This window comes from Coenobita brevimanus, chromosome 72 (assembly GCF_032717465.1).
Source record: "Coenobita brevimanus isolate Jiangsu-jjx chromosome 72, ASM3271746v2, whole genome shotgun sequence".
NCBI lineage: Eukaryota > Metazoa > Arthropoda > Malacostraca > Decapoda > Coenobitidae > Coenobita > Coenobita brevimanus.
Window position 1 is genome coordinate 16,924,690 of NC_137025.1, and position 12,346 is coordinate 16,937,035.

The 12,346-nt window shown below is 41.6% G+C and overlaps 1 protein-coding gene across 6 annotated transcripts in view; it reads left to right on the top strand.

The window, feature by feature from the left end:
- The window catches only part of Pkn (serine/threonine-protein kinase N), a 724,111-nt gene extending 712,044 nt beyond the window's left edge, over positions 1–12,067 (top strand). For 5 of the 6 annotated variants that reach the window (XM_080278058.1, XM_080278062.1, XM_080278060.1 and 2 more), the window contains 5 exons: positions 4,390–4,494; positions 7,248–7,646; positions 9,546–9,917; positions 10,525–10,773; positions 11,924–12,067. In XM_080278058.1, coding sequence (XP_080134184.1) covers positions 4,390–4,494; positions 7,248–7,646; positions 9,546–9,917; positions 10,525–10,773; positions 11,924–12,067 — 1,269 coding nt within the window. The remainder of the gene's footprint in view (positions 1–4,389; positions 4,495–7,247; positions 7,647–9,545; positions 9,918–10,524; positions 10,774–11,923) is intronic. The other variant, XM_080278061.1, reaches the window with a different exon arrangement.
- The last annotated feature ends 279 nt before the right edge of the window (positions 12,068–12,346 follow it).

Here is a 12,346-nt window from a genome sequence, read left to right on the forward strand (position 1 = left end):
AAAAACGAAAAAAATAAATAATGCCCATTCTTAACAGTCTTCAAAACTAGTGACGCAGTACAGTACGTGTGAAATTGAAGCATACAAGGAAATGCCCCTCGGACCCTCGCAGTCCAATTTTATCTCTTCTTGGAGGCTGGAGATGACGGTGATGATATTAGAGGCGAGGGAAGGAGAAGATAAGGTGAGGGAGGGCGGATCCAAAGCGCTGTGTGAGATAAGCCAGCCCAGCTCGGAAGTATAAAAGCCGAGGCAACCCAAATTTAGTCAGTTTCCGCGCTGTCTCGGTAGGAGATGGGTCAGCGGTAGTCTAGTCACGGTGGCCGAACTTAAACTGTGGACTGACAGTCTTAGCTGTGAGCAGTGCAAGCTAATAGTGAGCGAAATAAAAAGGACTGCTGTAATAAAGACAGTTACTTTTGAGAGAGGGTTGGAAAAATAAAGGTCCTCCTCAGTAAAGACAGTTGAGAAAATCCAGTGTTGAGACACCATGGTAGCAATCGAACGAAGACAGATGTGGGCGCAGGAGGAGGCGGAGCAGGAAACGGTGCTGTCTCTGGTAAAGGCTGTCCTGGACATTAAGGGCGTGTCTACCCTCAACGTCAACCTCAGGGCACTGGTACACCTCCTGAAGAAGGTCCTGAAGCCCGAGACGTGGCAGAACCTCCTTCAGGTAAATAGAATACTAGTGCTTCAGTATGTCCGCGACTTTCATTGCGTGAGATTTTACAAACCACTTTTTCCTGTGATCTTTTTTAGCCCGTGAAAGGACATAACCTCTTGAAGATGGCCCCTAAGCCAAAGATATGGTTGAACCTCCTTCAGGCACACCGAATGTGTGTGTGTGTCTTACAACCACAGTGCCGTGAATTGTTAAAACAGTAGTAGTTTACCCACCTATGGAAAAGTTGTTTGTTGGAGAGATACAGCACCTGCAGTGTATCCAGGTCGGGCAGAAACGGTTGTATCTCCCTAATAAACAACTCTCCAAATGTGGACATAACTCTTCCAAAGCTCGAGTGTTCGGTGTATCCGCGACTTTACAAACCATTTTATCCCAACTGCTTCCTGTTAGGCTGCGGAAGGACACTGACGGGGAAGCGTAGATCGACTTTAGTTTTTGTCCAGGAGGAGTAACGGGTTGTAATAGGATTTTAGAAATTTGTGCGGACATGGTGAAACATATCGACACCAACCCTTATGGTGCTTACACATTTTAAATCTACGTTGCTTATCCCCAAACAAGTTTTTATTACCTCTTATTTTGAACTACTGGGTATCCTTGGGTGGGGAAGAAAAGTTGGGATGAGGATAGCTCATTCCTTTGGGGTGTACAGCTGTGTTACCTGGCTGCGCATCTAAGTAACTATACCCAGCTCTGCATACCAGTTTTATCCAGTATCGCATTCCAGCAGCTGTACCGAGCTGCACAGCCCATCAATAATTTTAGCACTTGTACACTCCACAGGGTTTTACCCAGATTTTCGGTTTGTACCCTAGCTGCGCCATCTAACAAAACTTTTATCTGTTTTCTGGTAACTGCTGGAAAGAACAGTAATATTCATTTTCACTGAGCATTCAGTTCACGGGTTAATGTTATGACGTTGCGAATGAAAGAAATAAGATCTCCCGCCTATGGGATATAAACTTTCACCATGCACGATTGTCAAGGGTTTTGTTAATTAAACTGAAGCTTTTATTTCATCAGGCTTTACAAGAGCTGCACACATTCCGAAACTGTTGATAAATGTACTGATGCCAGGTGTAATTTTCAGCTTTGCTTGAGGAAAATGTGATCATCGTGAAAGCGTTAATGGAAGTTCTTAAAGGTGAATAAAACCGCGGGGGGGGGGGCAAAAATAGAAATGGCATCACAGTAATGAAAGGGTTATCACTGGCGTGTTTTTCAAATTCCTGTGAATGAAATACCCTTGTACGAGTTTGTTGGTGACCGTCGTGAAACAAATCCAGTAACTAGAACTCTGGCCTGTATAAAATCATCCCCGTGATGTTTAATTTCAGAGAGAGATGAAGTCGTGTACATTTTGAAGGGGTTTAAACAGTCATGCGCCATCCGAACGTGTGAGTAACCGTGGCAATCGGACAGTGTGTGGAGATAGAGGTTGGCTGGTGGCGCGGGGTTGATCAAGGTACAACGGACTCACCCCACTTTCCACACCACACCACCCTTCTGATTGAAGGATGCCTCGCCTGTGTAACACCACTTCACTCCCCGCACGTTTTATTATTTATTTATTTATATCACGCAGCCACCAAACTATTTTCTTAACTACTTTATTCAACTGCAAATATCAACTTAGGTCCAGCCTGCTCCAGTAAAACCCACAGATTTCCTATAAACTCCTAAAACAAAGATTGTGAGATTTGCGTCATTGGAGTGAAGGGGTTAAGCACATCAGCCCGAGATCGTCAGTTAAGGCCTATATATTTTTGTACTCGGTGGAGGAGTTAGATATAGGGCGGTATTATATACGGTTAGCAAGTCTACTAACACCTCTTCCTTACCGACTTATTTCTGATTCTGCTCCCCTACTGTATTCATGCGTGTTATTCATGCAATCTCAGTCGATACTGAAAAGACATATGAATCAAACCAGGGGATAGTATTTAGTATTTTGGAAAATAAATCGTTAAGAATTTACTTTCTTGAACCATTTTACCCGCATGCACGACTGGAGGGCTGGTCGGCGTTGAATAAAATCGTCTAATTGGGGCTGGAGAACTATTTTTGGAAAATGCATCATCGGACTGACGGAGTTTTTGATTGGGTCTTGATTGAATATTGGTGCCTCTGATAACGATAGCCAGTTTTTGTTGTATACTTTGTCTTATCTTTGGGCACACTCCTCGCCAGTTTCTAACATCTTTTTCCTTGTGTTTTCATTGTTAGGTCTTCTTTTATCTCTGCCGATTTATTAAGTTTCATTCTGTGTTATGGTATATATGTAACTCTCTCTCTCTCTCTCTCTCTCTCTCTCTCTCTCTTTATCAGGTATAGCTGTTAAATAAAAATTTTCCAGCGTCTTTACCTTAAAAGTAGGGGAGGGGCACAAGGGGAAGGAGGCTCAAATTCTTTTACTCCGTTCATTAATTTATTTATTAATCGCCTTTTATTTATACGAATACACTCTCAGACGAAGAGTGTGTGTGAGTGAGGTGGAGGGGGGAAGAGGGAGGGGGAGGCCGAGGATGAGATGGAGGGATGGGGTGGAGAGGTATATGAGAGAGAGGGGTGTGAGTTGGGAGCAGGGCAGTGAAATGGCGGGGGACAGGGCTACTTGGAGGCGATTTGTTTGTGGCCACCCCAAACGGGATTGAGGCGTCTGGCAATAGATAGATTCACCCTTGTTCATTGTTGCACATTACATATAGTTAGATATGTACTTTTATTCTGTTCTGTGTACGGTTACGTATATGATAATTTGTTATTTTGCACTGTGAGCGGCCTTAGTTATGCAGTGGACTTACTCAGACCGATAATGCTGATGTATTTCTGCACATTTTGCATAGTGAGTCACTTCTATTAAAGATGTCTTCTAGTACTTCTCTTTTTGCACTATAAATACTTGAATTTTGATGTATGTGAATGTATTTATGCACATCATATTTGTTGTATTTATGCACATTATATTTGCTATGTATTTCTGCATGAACTATTTCAGTGTACACATGCACTTATATCTATGCCTGACTTATTTTTAGCGTTCTATATGCCTCTCTTTAAATATGCACTTAGTTCACCGTGGTATTCGTTTTTTTTTTGTAATGCACTATTTTAGAACTTTATTGTCCAAGTTGTTTAGAACTGTTTACTGTAAATGCATGATTGAGTGGACGATGTAGTCACACGGGAGATTTGTTAATTAGTATAACCAGGCCTAGACTGAACGAATGGTTGTAGTATTAGAATTTCACAGTTTAGTAATTGAAATTGCTGGTTAAGTTTCATTTAGAGAGAAGTAGCAAATTAAGCTGCTGACATGACGAGTTGGTGCAGTATTCCCGTACAATGCGTTGTTCTCGTGTGACAGAAAACTGGCACCATATTACTTTTGGTCCGGGACTTCGATAGATTGCAGTTGCATGTGGGGTAAAATCTGTTATTTGCATGGTGTAGTATTATTGGTGTAATACATGCAGATGTGCTCTTCATCCTGCATAGTAAATAGCGCAGAAATGTGAACGGTAGTCATTATGAAGATTAAAAGGTGTGACATGGCGTGCTGAAGGACCGTAGACTAAATCAGATTCAAACCTAAAACCGATCCTACCGACCTTGCGACCGAGAGGCAATAGAACACCTAAAAAGAGTCACGGGTAAAACTAAAGAACATTCTTGCTGACTTGGCCACTTCTTGATCCTGCTAGAACGCGCTGAGTGAATTCAACTTCCTGCACGAGAGAGATGCGTTCCAGCGAGGGGGAGGAGGAGGAGGAGGGGGAGGAGTTGAAGGAGAACCGTTGGAGGGGCAGGTCAGTATTGAGGAGGTGGTGGAGGAGGAGGAGGATGGGGAGGAGGAGGGGGAGAGCGGGACCCCTCACCACCACCGCCCCTCCCCACCGGCACGTCAGTCCTCCCCGCCCTCATACCATGTCCACCTACCAGAGGATCAGGTACACCACAGACACCATACCCCTTATACTCACAGTCTTAGCCTTATACTCACCATATAATGCATAAATCATAGCTTAATACTCAAAACCAACTCATACTTACATTCTGGCGTTATACTCACACCCTAATACGCATACTCCTTATCCTAATAGTAAGACCAAGGACCAAAAATGCATATCAGCCTAATGCACAAAATCATCTCATACCAGTACATAAATTCTTAGTCTCATATTCACATCCATAAAGCGCATGTTATAGCCAGATACTGAAAACCATGACCCTAAGATGCATATTCTCTGGCTTAATATTCAAATTCGTCAGTCATATTCCCTCCATAAAACGTGTACTGTATATATATATATAACATACTAATCATACTTAAGCCCATAAACTTGCCATAAAACTAACCCTTAAGTTAATACCCTTAAAACTATAGTCCTTAATCTGATACTCAAGAACCTAATACCTGTACCCCTAATACTTATCTCCCAGCCTCGCTTCACCTCACTGATACCAATACTGATAGCATCTTTTTATCACTTCATCTTACCAGTCGTACCTAGTGCTCTTTTCGCCTACCCACCTTTTCCTTCCTCCTTTTCCTCAGTATATTTTCTTTCCTTCACATTCTTCATCCAAGGCATCAAACACTCCTCTCCTTTTTTGTGCTTTTTTTCTCTAGCTCCCCCGTCCCCATTTTCTTCACTCTATTCTTCATGTTTTAGTTAAACTTGATCCCGTATACCCACTTTGTTTCCCGCTATACAAACCCACTTTCCTTTTGTTTCTTTGTTTTCCTCCATCCGTTTTCTTTCTCAAATTTTTTTCACCCTAGTCAGCTCAGTGCGATGACTTTTAGCGACCTGTCTCCCACTTACACCCCACCTATCCTCTGACTTGCCTGTCCTCTACGTAGTCATTCATAAAAGTTCATGGGGGTATGTGTGAATTGTAAGTGAATCGAATCACCATTTTCTTGATGTGACGACGCACAAACAGCCAAGCATGTTTGAGTTGTCACATGCACGAATCATGATCGCCTGGCTTGAGACTCCCAGAAAGGGGTGAAAATTGGATTCACCCACATGCACATAGATCCCATGAACATCTATGAATGAGAGTACATTCAATCCATCTTCTTATCTCACATGCCCTCCACCAGACTCAAACCATATATCATACTGCCATACCAACATTTTCATTCCACTTACAGTACATGATACCCATGAAATTCCCCACTTTGACCTTTGTGTCTAATTCCATATATTCTATACAGTATTTCATTCCACTTATCCATTCAGCACCACAACATCCCAAACAGTGTTTTCAGGAATCACAATTCCTGCCCTCAAATGAACCCCCAGCCATCCTCCTCATCCCTTTTACCCCATTTAAATACTAACTATACATCTAGTTAATGCAAAGTCACTAATACGTTGCAGCTCCCCTGTTAGCAACCCGCGTTGTGGTCGTTAACTAACCTTTGATCGTAGTAGGAGATAAGCTGGTGTCATTCCAAGGCTTTTCTTTTTCTGGGCTTGATAGGAGATAATATAAGAACACCTTATGAACTGTTCATTGCATTGTCACTCTTGGTTCATCGGGTTGAGACGTAGACATACTAGTACATTTTCACTGTCAGTTTTCCTTTTATATATATATGTAGGCTATATACTGTAGAGCCATTTTTAATATATTTATAAAATTTTGTTAATCATTACTTAAGAAATTAAATTTCTAAGTGAGAACAAGTGAAAGATAAAATTGTTAGTAATTTGAAATTTTTATGCTGAAGTAATATACTTAAAAGCATAAAATGGCTGGGGTGGGAATGACAAGCATACTTATGATCAATTTAGTGTTATAACTTTGATTAGTTTTTGCAGGAACAACTAAAGACATGGGAAGATTTTGCACCTCTCCTTTTTGGTGCTTTCTGCAGAAAACATAAACTATTCATATGATAATTTTGTTTCATAACTAACATTTATTTTTGTAGGAGAAATAGGACTCTTTCCATTCCATGTCCTGCATGCATAAAACAATAGTGACAACTGGGAACTGATCATAAGCTTGTCTGTGAATCTGGTCCAGATCTTTCACACTCACTGAGACAAGGATGGGACTGTAATCTTGAAGCTACAACTGTGGCCTCAACCAAACCTCATTTGTCAGTTATTAATCTCATTTTATTATCCTTGCTGACTAATCTGGCACAGGGGAAGGTCAAAATTGGGAGGAAGTGACAAAAGTCTTCGGTATACTGCTGTACGATAATTCAAATTATACCAGGTTCACCCAGCTGGAAAATGCTTGTATGACTAACAGTATGCAAGGGGAATATGCTGAACTTTTGTGTTTTATAGTATAGTACTCCAGTGCACTACTGCTTATTGCACAGTAGCTTGTTACTAATACTGTTGTTGTTAAGATTCATTGCATTAGGCCCAACTCATTTATTTTATAAATGTATTGCATTTTCTTCTGGTTAATTGCCACACACAGTTTCATAATGTACATCTTTTCATATTACTGTATTCATATGTATCACAAAACTTATTAACCTTTTCAAGCAGTGTGAGTAATACAGTATCATTTTCTCTTATCACAGGTCAGTGGCATTGGGCGTGATGGCACTGTTTCTGTGTCAGCCCCAGCGGAGGTGGTGGCGCCTGAGGAGGAGGTGCGGCCTAGGAAACTTCCGCTCTCCAGATTTGACCGTGATCGTGACTCTGCCTATGACACGTTCCGCGGCTCCACGCAGTACGCCACCATGGGCATGGACCAGTTCCGTCTTATATCGGTTCTTGGTCGTGGACACTTTGGCAAGGTGATCCTGGGCCAGTACAAGAACACAGGGGAATACTTTGCCATCAAGGCGCTTAAGAAGGGGGACATCATCGCCAGAGATGAGGTGGAGAGCTTGCTAGCAGAAAAAAGGATATTTGAGGTGGCAAACTCCGTCAGACACCCCTTCCTTGTTAATCTATTCGCCTGCTATCAAACAGAGGTAGGTTGGCCTGAAGGTTGTCTAATGTTTAGGTTTTCATCTGTGTGTTTTGTTTGCCTTTTTTAATTGAAAAGTCCCATTGAGGATAGGGATTCCCCTCTAGCTGAATAAACTCTTACAGTAACCAGAATGAAATAACAGTATGAGTACATGTACCAACTTTATAGAAGGTTAAATTGAGACAGGGTCTGACTGTCTAGAGAGGAGATTTTCCTCATCCAGTTAATATCAGGTGTTACAATCCAGAATGAAATGTACCAAAGTACCTGTCCCCTTGAGAGTCAGTTCATGTTTGCTGCAGTTGTCAGTTGAGGCATATTCTGTATGACATGAAGCTCTGCTACACAGCCCATTTTGCACTGCTTGCTGTTACACAAGCAAGAAATGTCTTTGTTATTTCCACTTCATGTTTTGTAGATTAATGTACCGGCAGTTGATAAAATAAAGCAGGTGGAATCAGTGAGGAGGATGGTACCCTCAAAATTACTACCACATGAATTACTATATGTATGGTTTTAGGAGCAATAGGAACAGTTGTATGTCCAAAATATTGCTATAATCAGTGTTTCATACCGCCTCCATTTACACCATGCATTTATAAATGAATCATTTATGTGTATGGCTAAGCTTTAGCTCAGCAGTTTTCATGGAGAAAAAGAATCAAGGGCAGGAAGCCTGTAAAAAATTATTGTTGGAAATAGGATTACAGTGAGTGTGACGGTGAAGATGCTTTTATATGTACAGTATGATTAAGCATTATTCCATCTCATGAGTTATTGGTTATACTGTAGGTATTTCCATGTAGAGTATAATTTTCACTCAAAATAAATAGGATACCTGTTCTACTTAACTAAATAGGGTGTCTGCTCAACTAATTATGACCTCAGTGTGTAATACTTGTACTCACAACACAGTTGAACTAGACGTCAGTCCTGTGTGTCAAGATTTTTGTATAGGTTAACTAAAGCAAGCTTGCATTTTTCCAAGCACAGTACATGTCATATATATATATACAGCTCATGAAGCACTGCATTTTCACTTCATTATCCCAATCTGACTTCATTGGTATTTAGTTCAATGATCATTTTCATTTATTATTGTCTTTACTGACCATATCACTGGTGTGGACACACCTAGGCAATATTGCTTCATCAAAAGAAAGTTTGGCAGTCAGACTTTTAAAACAAATATCCCTTACCACACTCATAGTTGACCTAAATATTTAACTCTGGCAAACATGAGAGAAGCCTTGCAGGGATGGGGAGGGGTAATAATGTTTTTGTTGCAAAAAATGTATCTAGACCTGTAAAGCTAACTAACAGCACACAGTCTTGTTCATCTGAAAGAATAGCAAGTAGTCAGTGGCTTAAAGATTTTGACAACAGTTCCATGAAGATTAAACTCCCAGGCAGAGAACATACTTTTGATATTATTTGTGCACTGTACAGATTATTTCGGTCAGCTCATGGGAAACTGTATTAAGTGGGAAGGTTAGAGAAGCCTTCATTAACTCCTTCACAGCATGGAGGTGTCCTAAACTGAATACAATTATCTGACAGTAGCAAAATTAAACTGAGATGCCCTTGTACTGAAGGAGTCGGGTTCTTTTGTCATGTTGTATAGTTTTGCACTTTTAACTGCAGGTAGTTTATTACAGTAGCAAAATTAAACTGAGATGCCCTTGTACTGAAGGAGTCGGGTTCTTTTGTCATGTTGTATAGTTTTGCACTTTTAACTGCAGGTAGTTTATTACTCTCTCTGCCATTTTGTTTTCTTGCTGTATGGGTCCTACCTCGGCCAATCTTTGTGTTGAAAAAAAAGTTGCATGATAATGATTATGCATAATATATTACTGTACCTGTGTTGAGCATGCCTAACTTTATTTGTCTCTTCCTTCAGAGCCACGTGTGTTTTGTGATGGAATATGCGGCAGGTGGTGATCTCATGATGCACATCCACGCTGATGTCTTCGATGAGCCACGTGCTGTCTTCTATGCAGCATGTGTTGTCCTAGGGCTTCAGTACCTCCATGACAACAAGATCATCTACCGTGACCTGAAGCTAGATAACCTGCTCTTGGACACGGAGGGATACGTCAAAATTGCAGACTTCGGGCTATGTAAAGAGGGTATGGGATATGGGGACCGGACTGGTACTTTCTGCGGTACACCTGAATTCCTGGCACCAGAAGTCCTCACAGAGACTTCCTACACCAGAGCTGTTGACTGGTGGGGTCTGGGTGTCCTGATCTTTGAGATGCTGGTGGGAGAGGTGAGTAAAGGATGCAGTAAACATTCTTAAGTGTGAGACAGGGGACTGGGCAACATGGAGGCAGTTTGTTTGTGGTCACCCCTTACAGCAATAGGCTATAGATAGATAGACTTGTGAGAATGGGATGATGATGATCATGAGGATGGGAACTGGGCTGTGTTGAGGAGTGGTTAAGTTCTTAGTTACAGTACCAGTGGGACTGGGATAATGATGATGATGGTGATACTGGGAACTGAGATATGATTAGGCTTTGTAACTGAGGACCTAGAATGTCCAGAACTCTAGATAAATGAAAACATAAAGTAAAGCACTTAAATTTGTTGATAGATTTAGTCAAAATATCAAGCTTAAGTGTTTTAAGTGATGTCATAGAGATTAAATGAGCCATAATAAGGTGCAGCAAACCTTGGGAAAGAAAAAAAAAAAGCCAATGTTAAGGAAATATAATGTCCCTATAATTACTTTGGAAATATAATATAAAGACCAAATGCCCATAATTTATAATTTATTATTATTTTTACTATTACATTCATATCATTATTTATTTATTATTATTATTATATATCCATGTGAACTAATTTTTTTTCTCTCTTTTCCTCCCCTTTAGTCTCCCTTCCCTGGTGATGATGAGGAAGAAGTGTTCGACAGTATAGTAAATGATGAAGTGAGATACCCGCGCTTTCTTTCCATTGAGGCGGTGGCAATAATGCGCAAGCTCCTTCGCAAGCACCCTGACCGTCGGCTAGGAGCAAGTGAGAAGGATGCCGAAGATGTAAAGAAGCAGCAGTTCTTCCGTAGTGTGTGTTGGGATGACCTCCTCCAGCGCAAGGTCAAACCACCCTTTGTACCCACTGTGGTGAGTACAGTTCAAAGTAGTACAGTACAGTATTGTATAGCAGTGTTTATGATGTTAAGGAATGTTTTTGAAAATATCGCTCCTATTTCATGCAATTGCTTCTGTTATTTAAGGGAAACTGGCAGATCAGCTAATTAGGTAACATTGGAACAGTAATACATAACTTTTCTTCGGTTTACCGAGGACTTACCAGCAGAAAAAGATGTCAAGAAAAGGCTACTTACAGCAAGGACTCACTGTATGAAAATATATGCAGTACAGTTTATATATTCTTGAGTGCTAGGTTTATTCCATCCATCCATCGTCCAATCCTACGTTGCCCCATGAGGAGCGTAGGAGCCCGGGGCTAGGCAGTTGGTCCTGACATTTAAGATGAGAGTGACCAACCTCACTCATCCCTGAGTGGCATTACGTGAGCAATAAACCCCAACCATCCCTTGGATACAAACTTTCACGGGCTCAATCCGATTGGAGCACAATAATTTACCCACTAAACCACCAGGTGCCAAAATTTGGTTATATGGTTACCACCCAGCATAGTAAATGGTTTTCTGGTGTACAGGAAACCATTTGGCTTGTCACTCAGTGTAGAGTCACCTGCAGGCAGAAGGAAGAGGAAAGAATGAAGGAATGAAAAACAAAAGAGAGAGTGTAAAGTCACCCGTAGGCAGAAGGACAAGGAAAGAATCAAGATAAGAAAGATAGAAGAAGATGGAAGGAAAGAAGGATGGAGGAGAGGACAGGACAGACACCCAAGAGCTGCACTACATTGAGTGAGTGGATGGTGAGCGCCCCCACCTATTATGCATCAAAATGCCAACTCCATCTTGTGTGTATGGATTCAAATCTCAGAGGTGATTAGAGGTTTTTCAGTCAAGTAATGCTGCCAGGGGCATAGGCAAGTTTCCTATTCTTTAAGTTTTTATAGCATGGCAACCTAGCTCTCAACCTTTACACCTGAAAAGAGGGTAGTACAGGACTGGATCAGTACCGTGAATTTTTAATGTTACAGAAATGATACTGTGTAATATTATATTCTATAATAGTTTTTATTTTATCACCATGAAGGCATGAATGATAGTTTATTTATTTTTTATTTTTTATTTTTTCTTGGTGCAAAAGCTAAAATTATTTTTTTTACCATCACCAGACCTCACCTGAAGATGTAAGCAACTTTGATGAAGAATTCACCCTAGAAAAGCCTGCCCTAACTCCACCCAAGGATCCCCGTCACCTCAGCCAGGATGACCAGACACTCTTCAAGGACTTCAACTACATGGCAGACTGGTGCTGAGTGGCATGATGCCTGGCCCCACCCCACCCCGCCCTGCCTTGGGCAGCTCACATGGCAGCTGCTGCCCCGCCTCTTGCTCACATGGGCCTGGCGTGGCTGGCCCCGGCAGCACCGGCTGTCATATGTCAGGATGGCTGGGAGCCATGTCCGACTTGGCCACCCCACCTGGTGCTGGCTGCTCTCACCACCCCCAGCCCCACCTGCCCTGTACCAGCCCAGCCAGGTCCTACGGGTGGCCACCGCCAGCCTGGCTGCTCGGCAGCACCACTGTAATATATT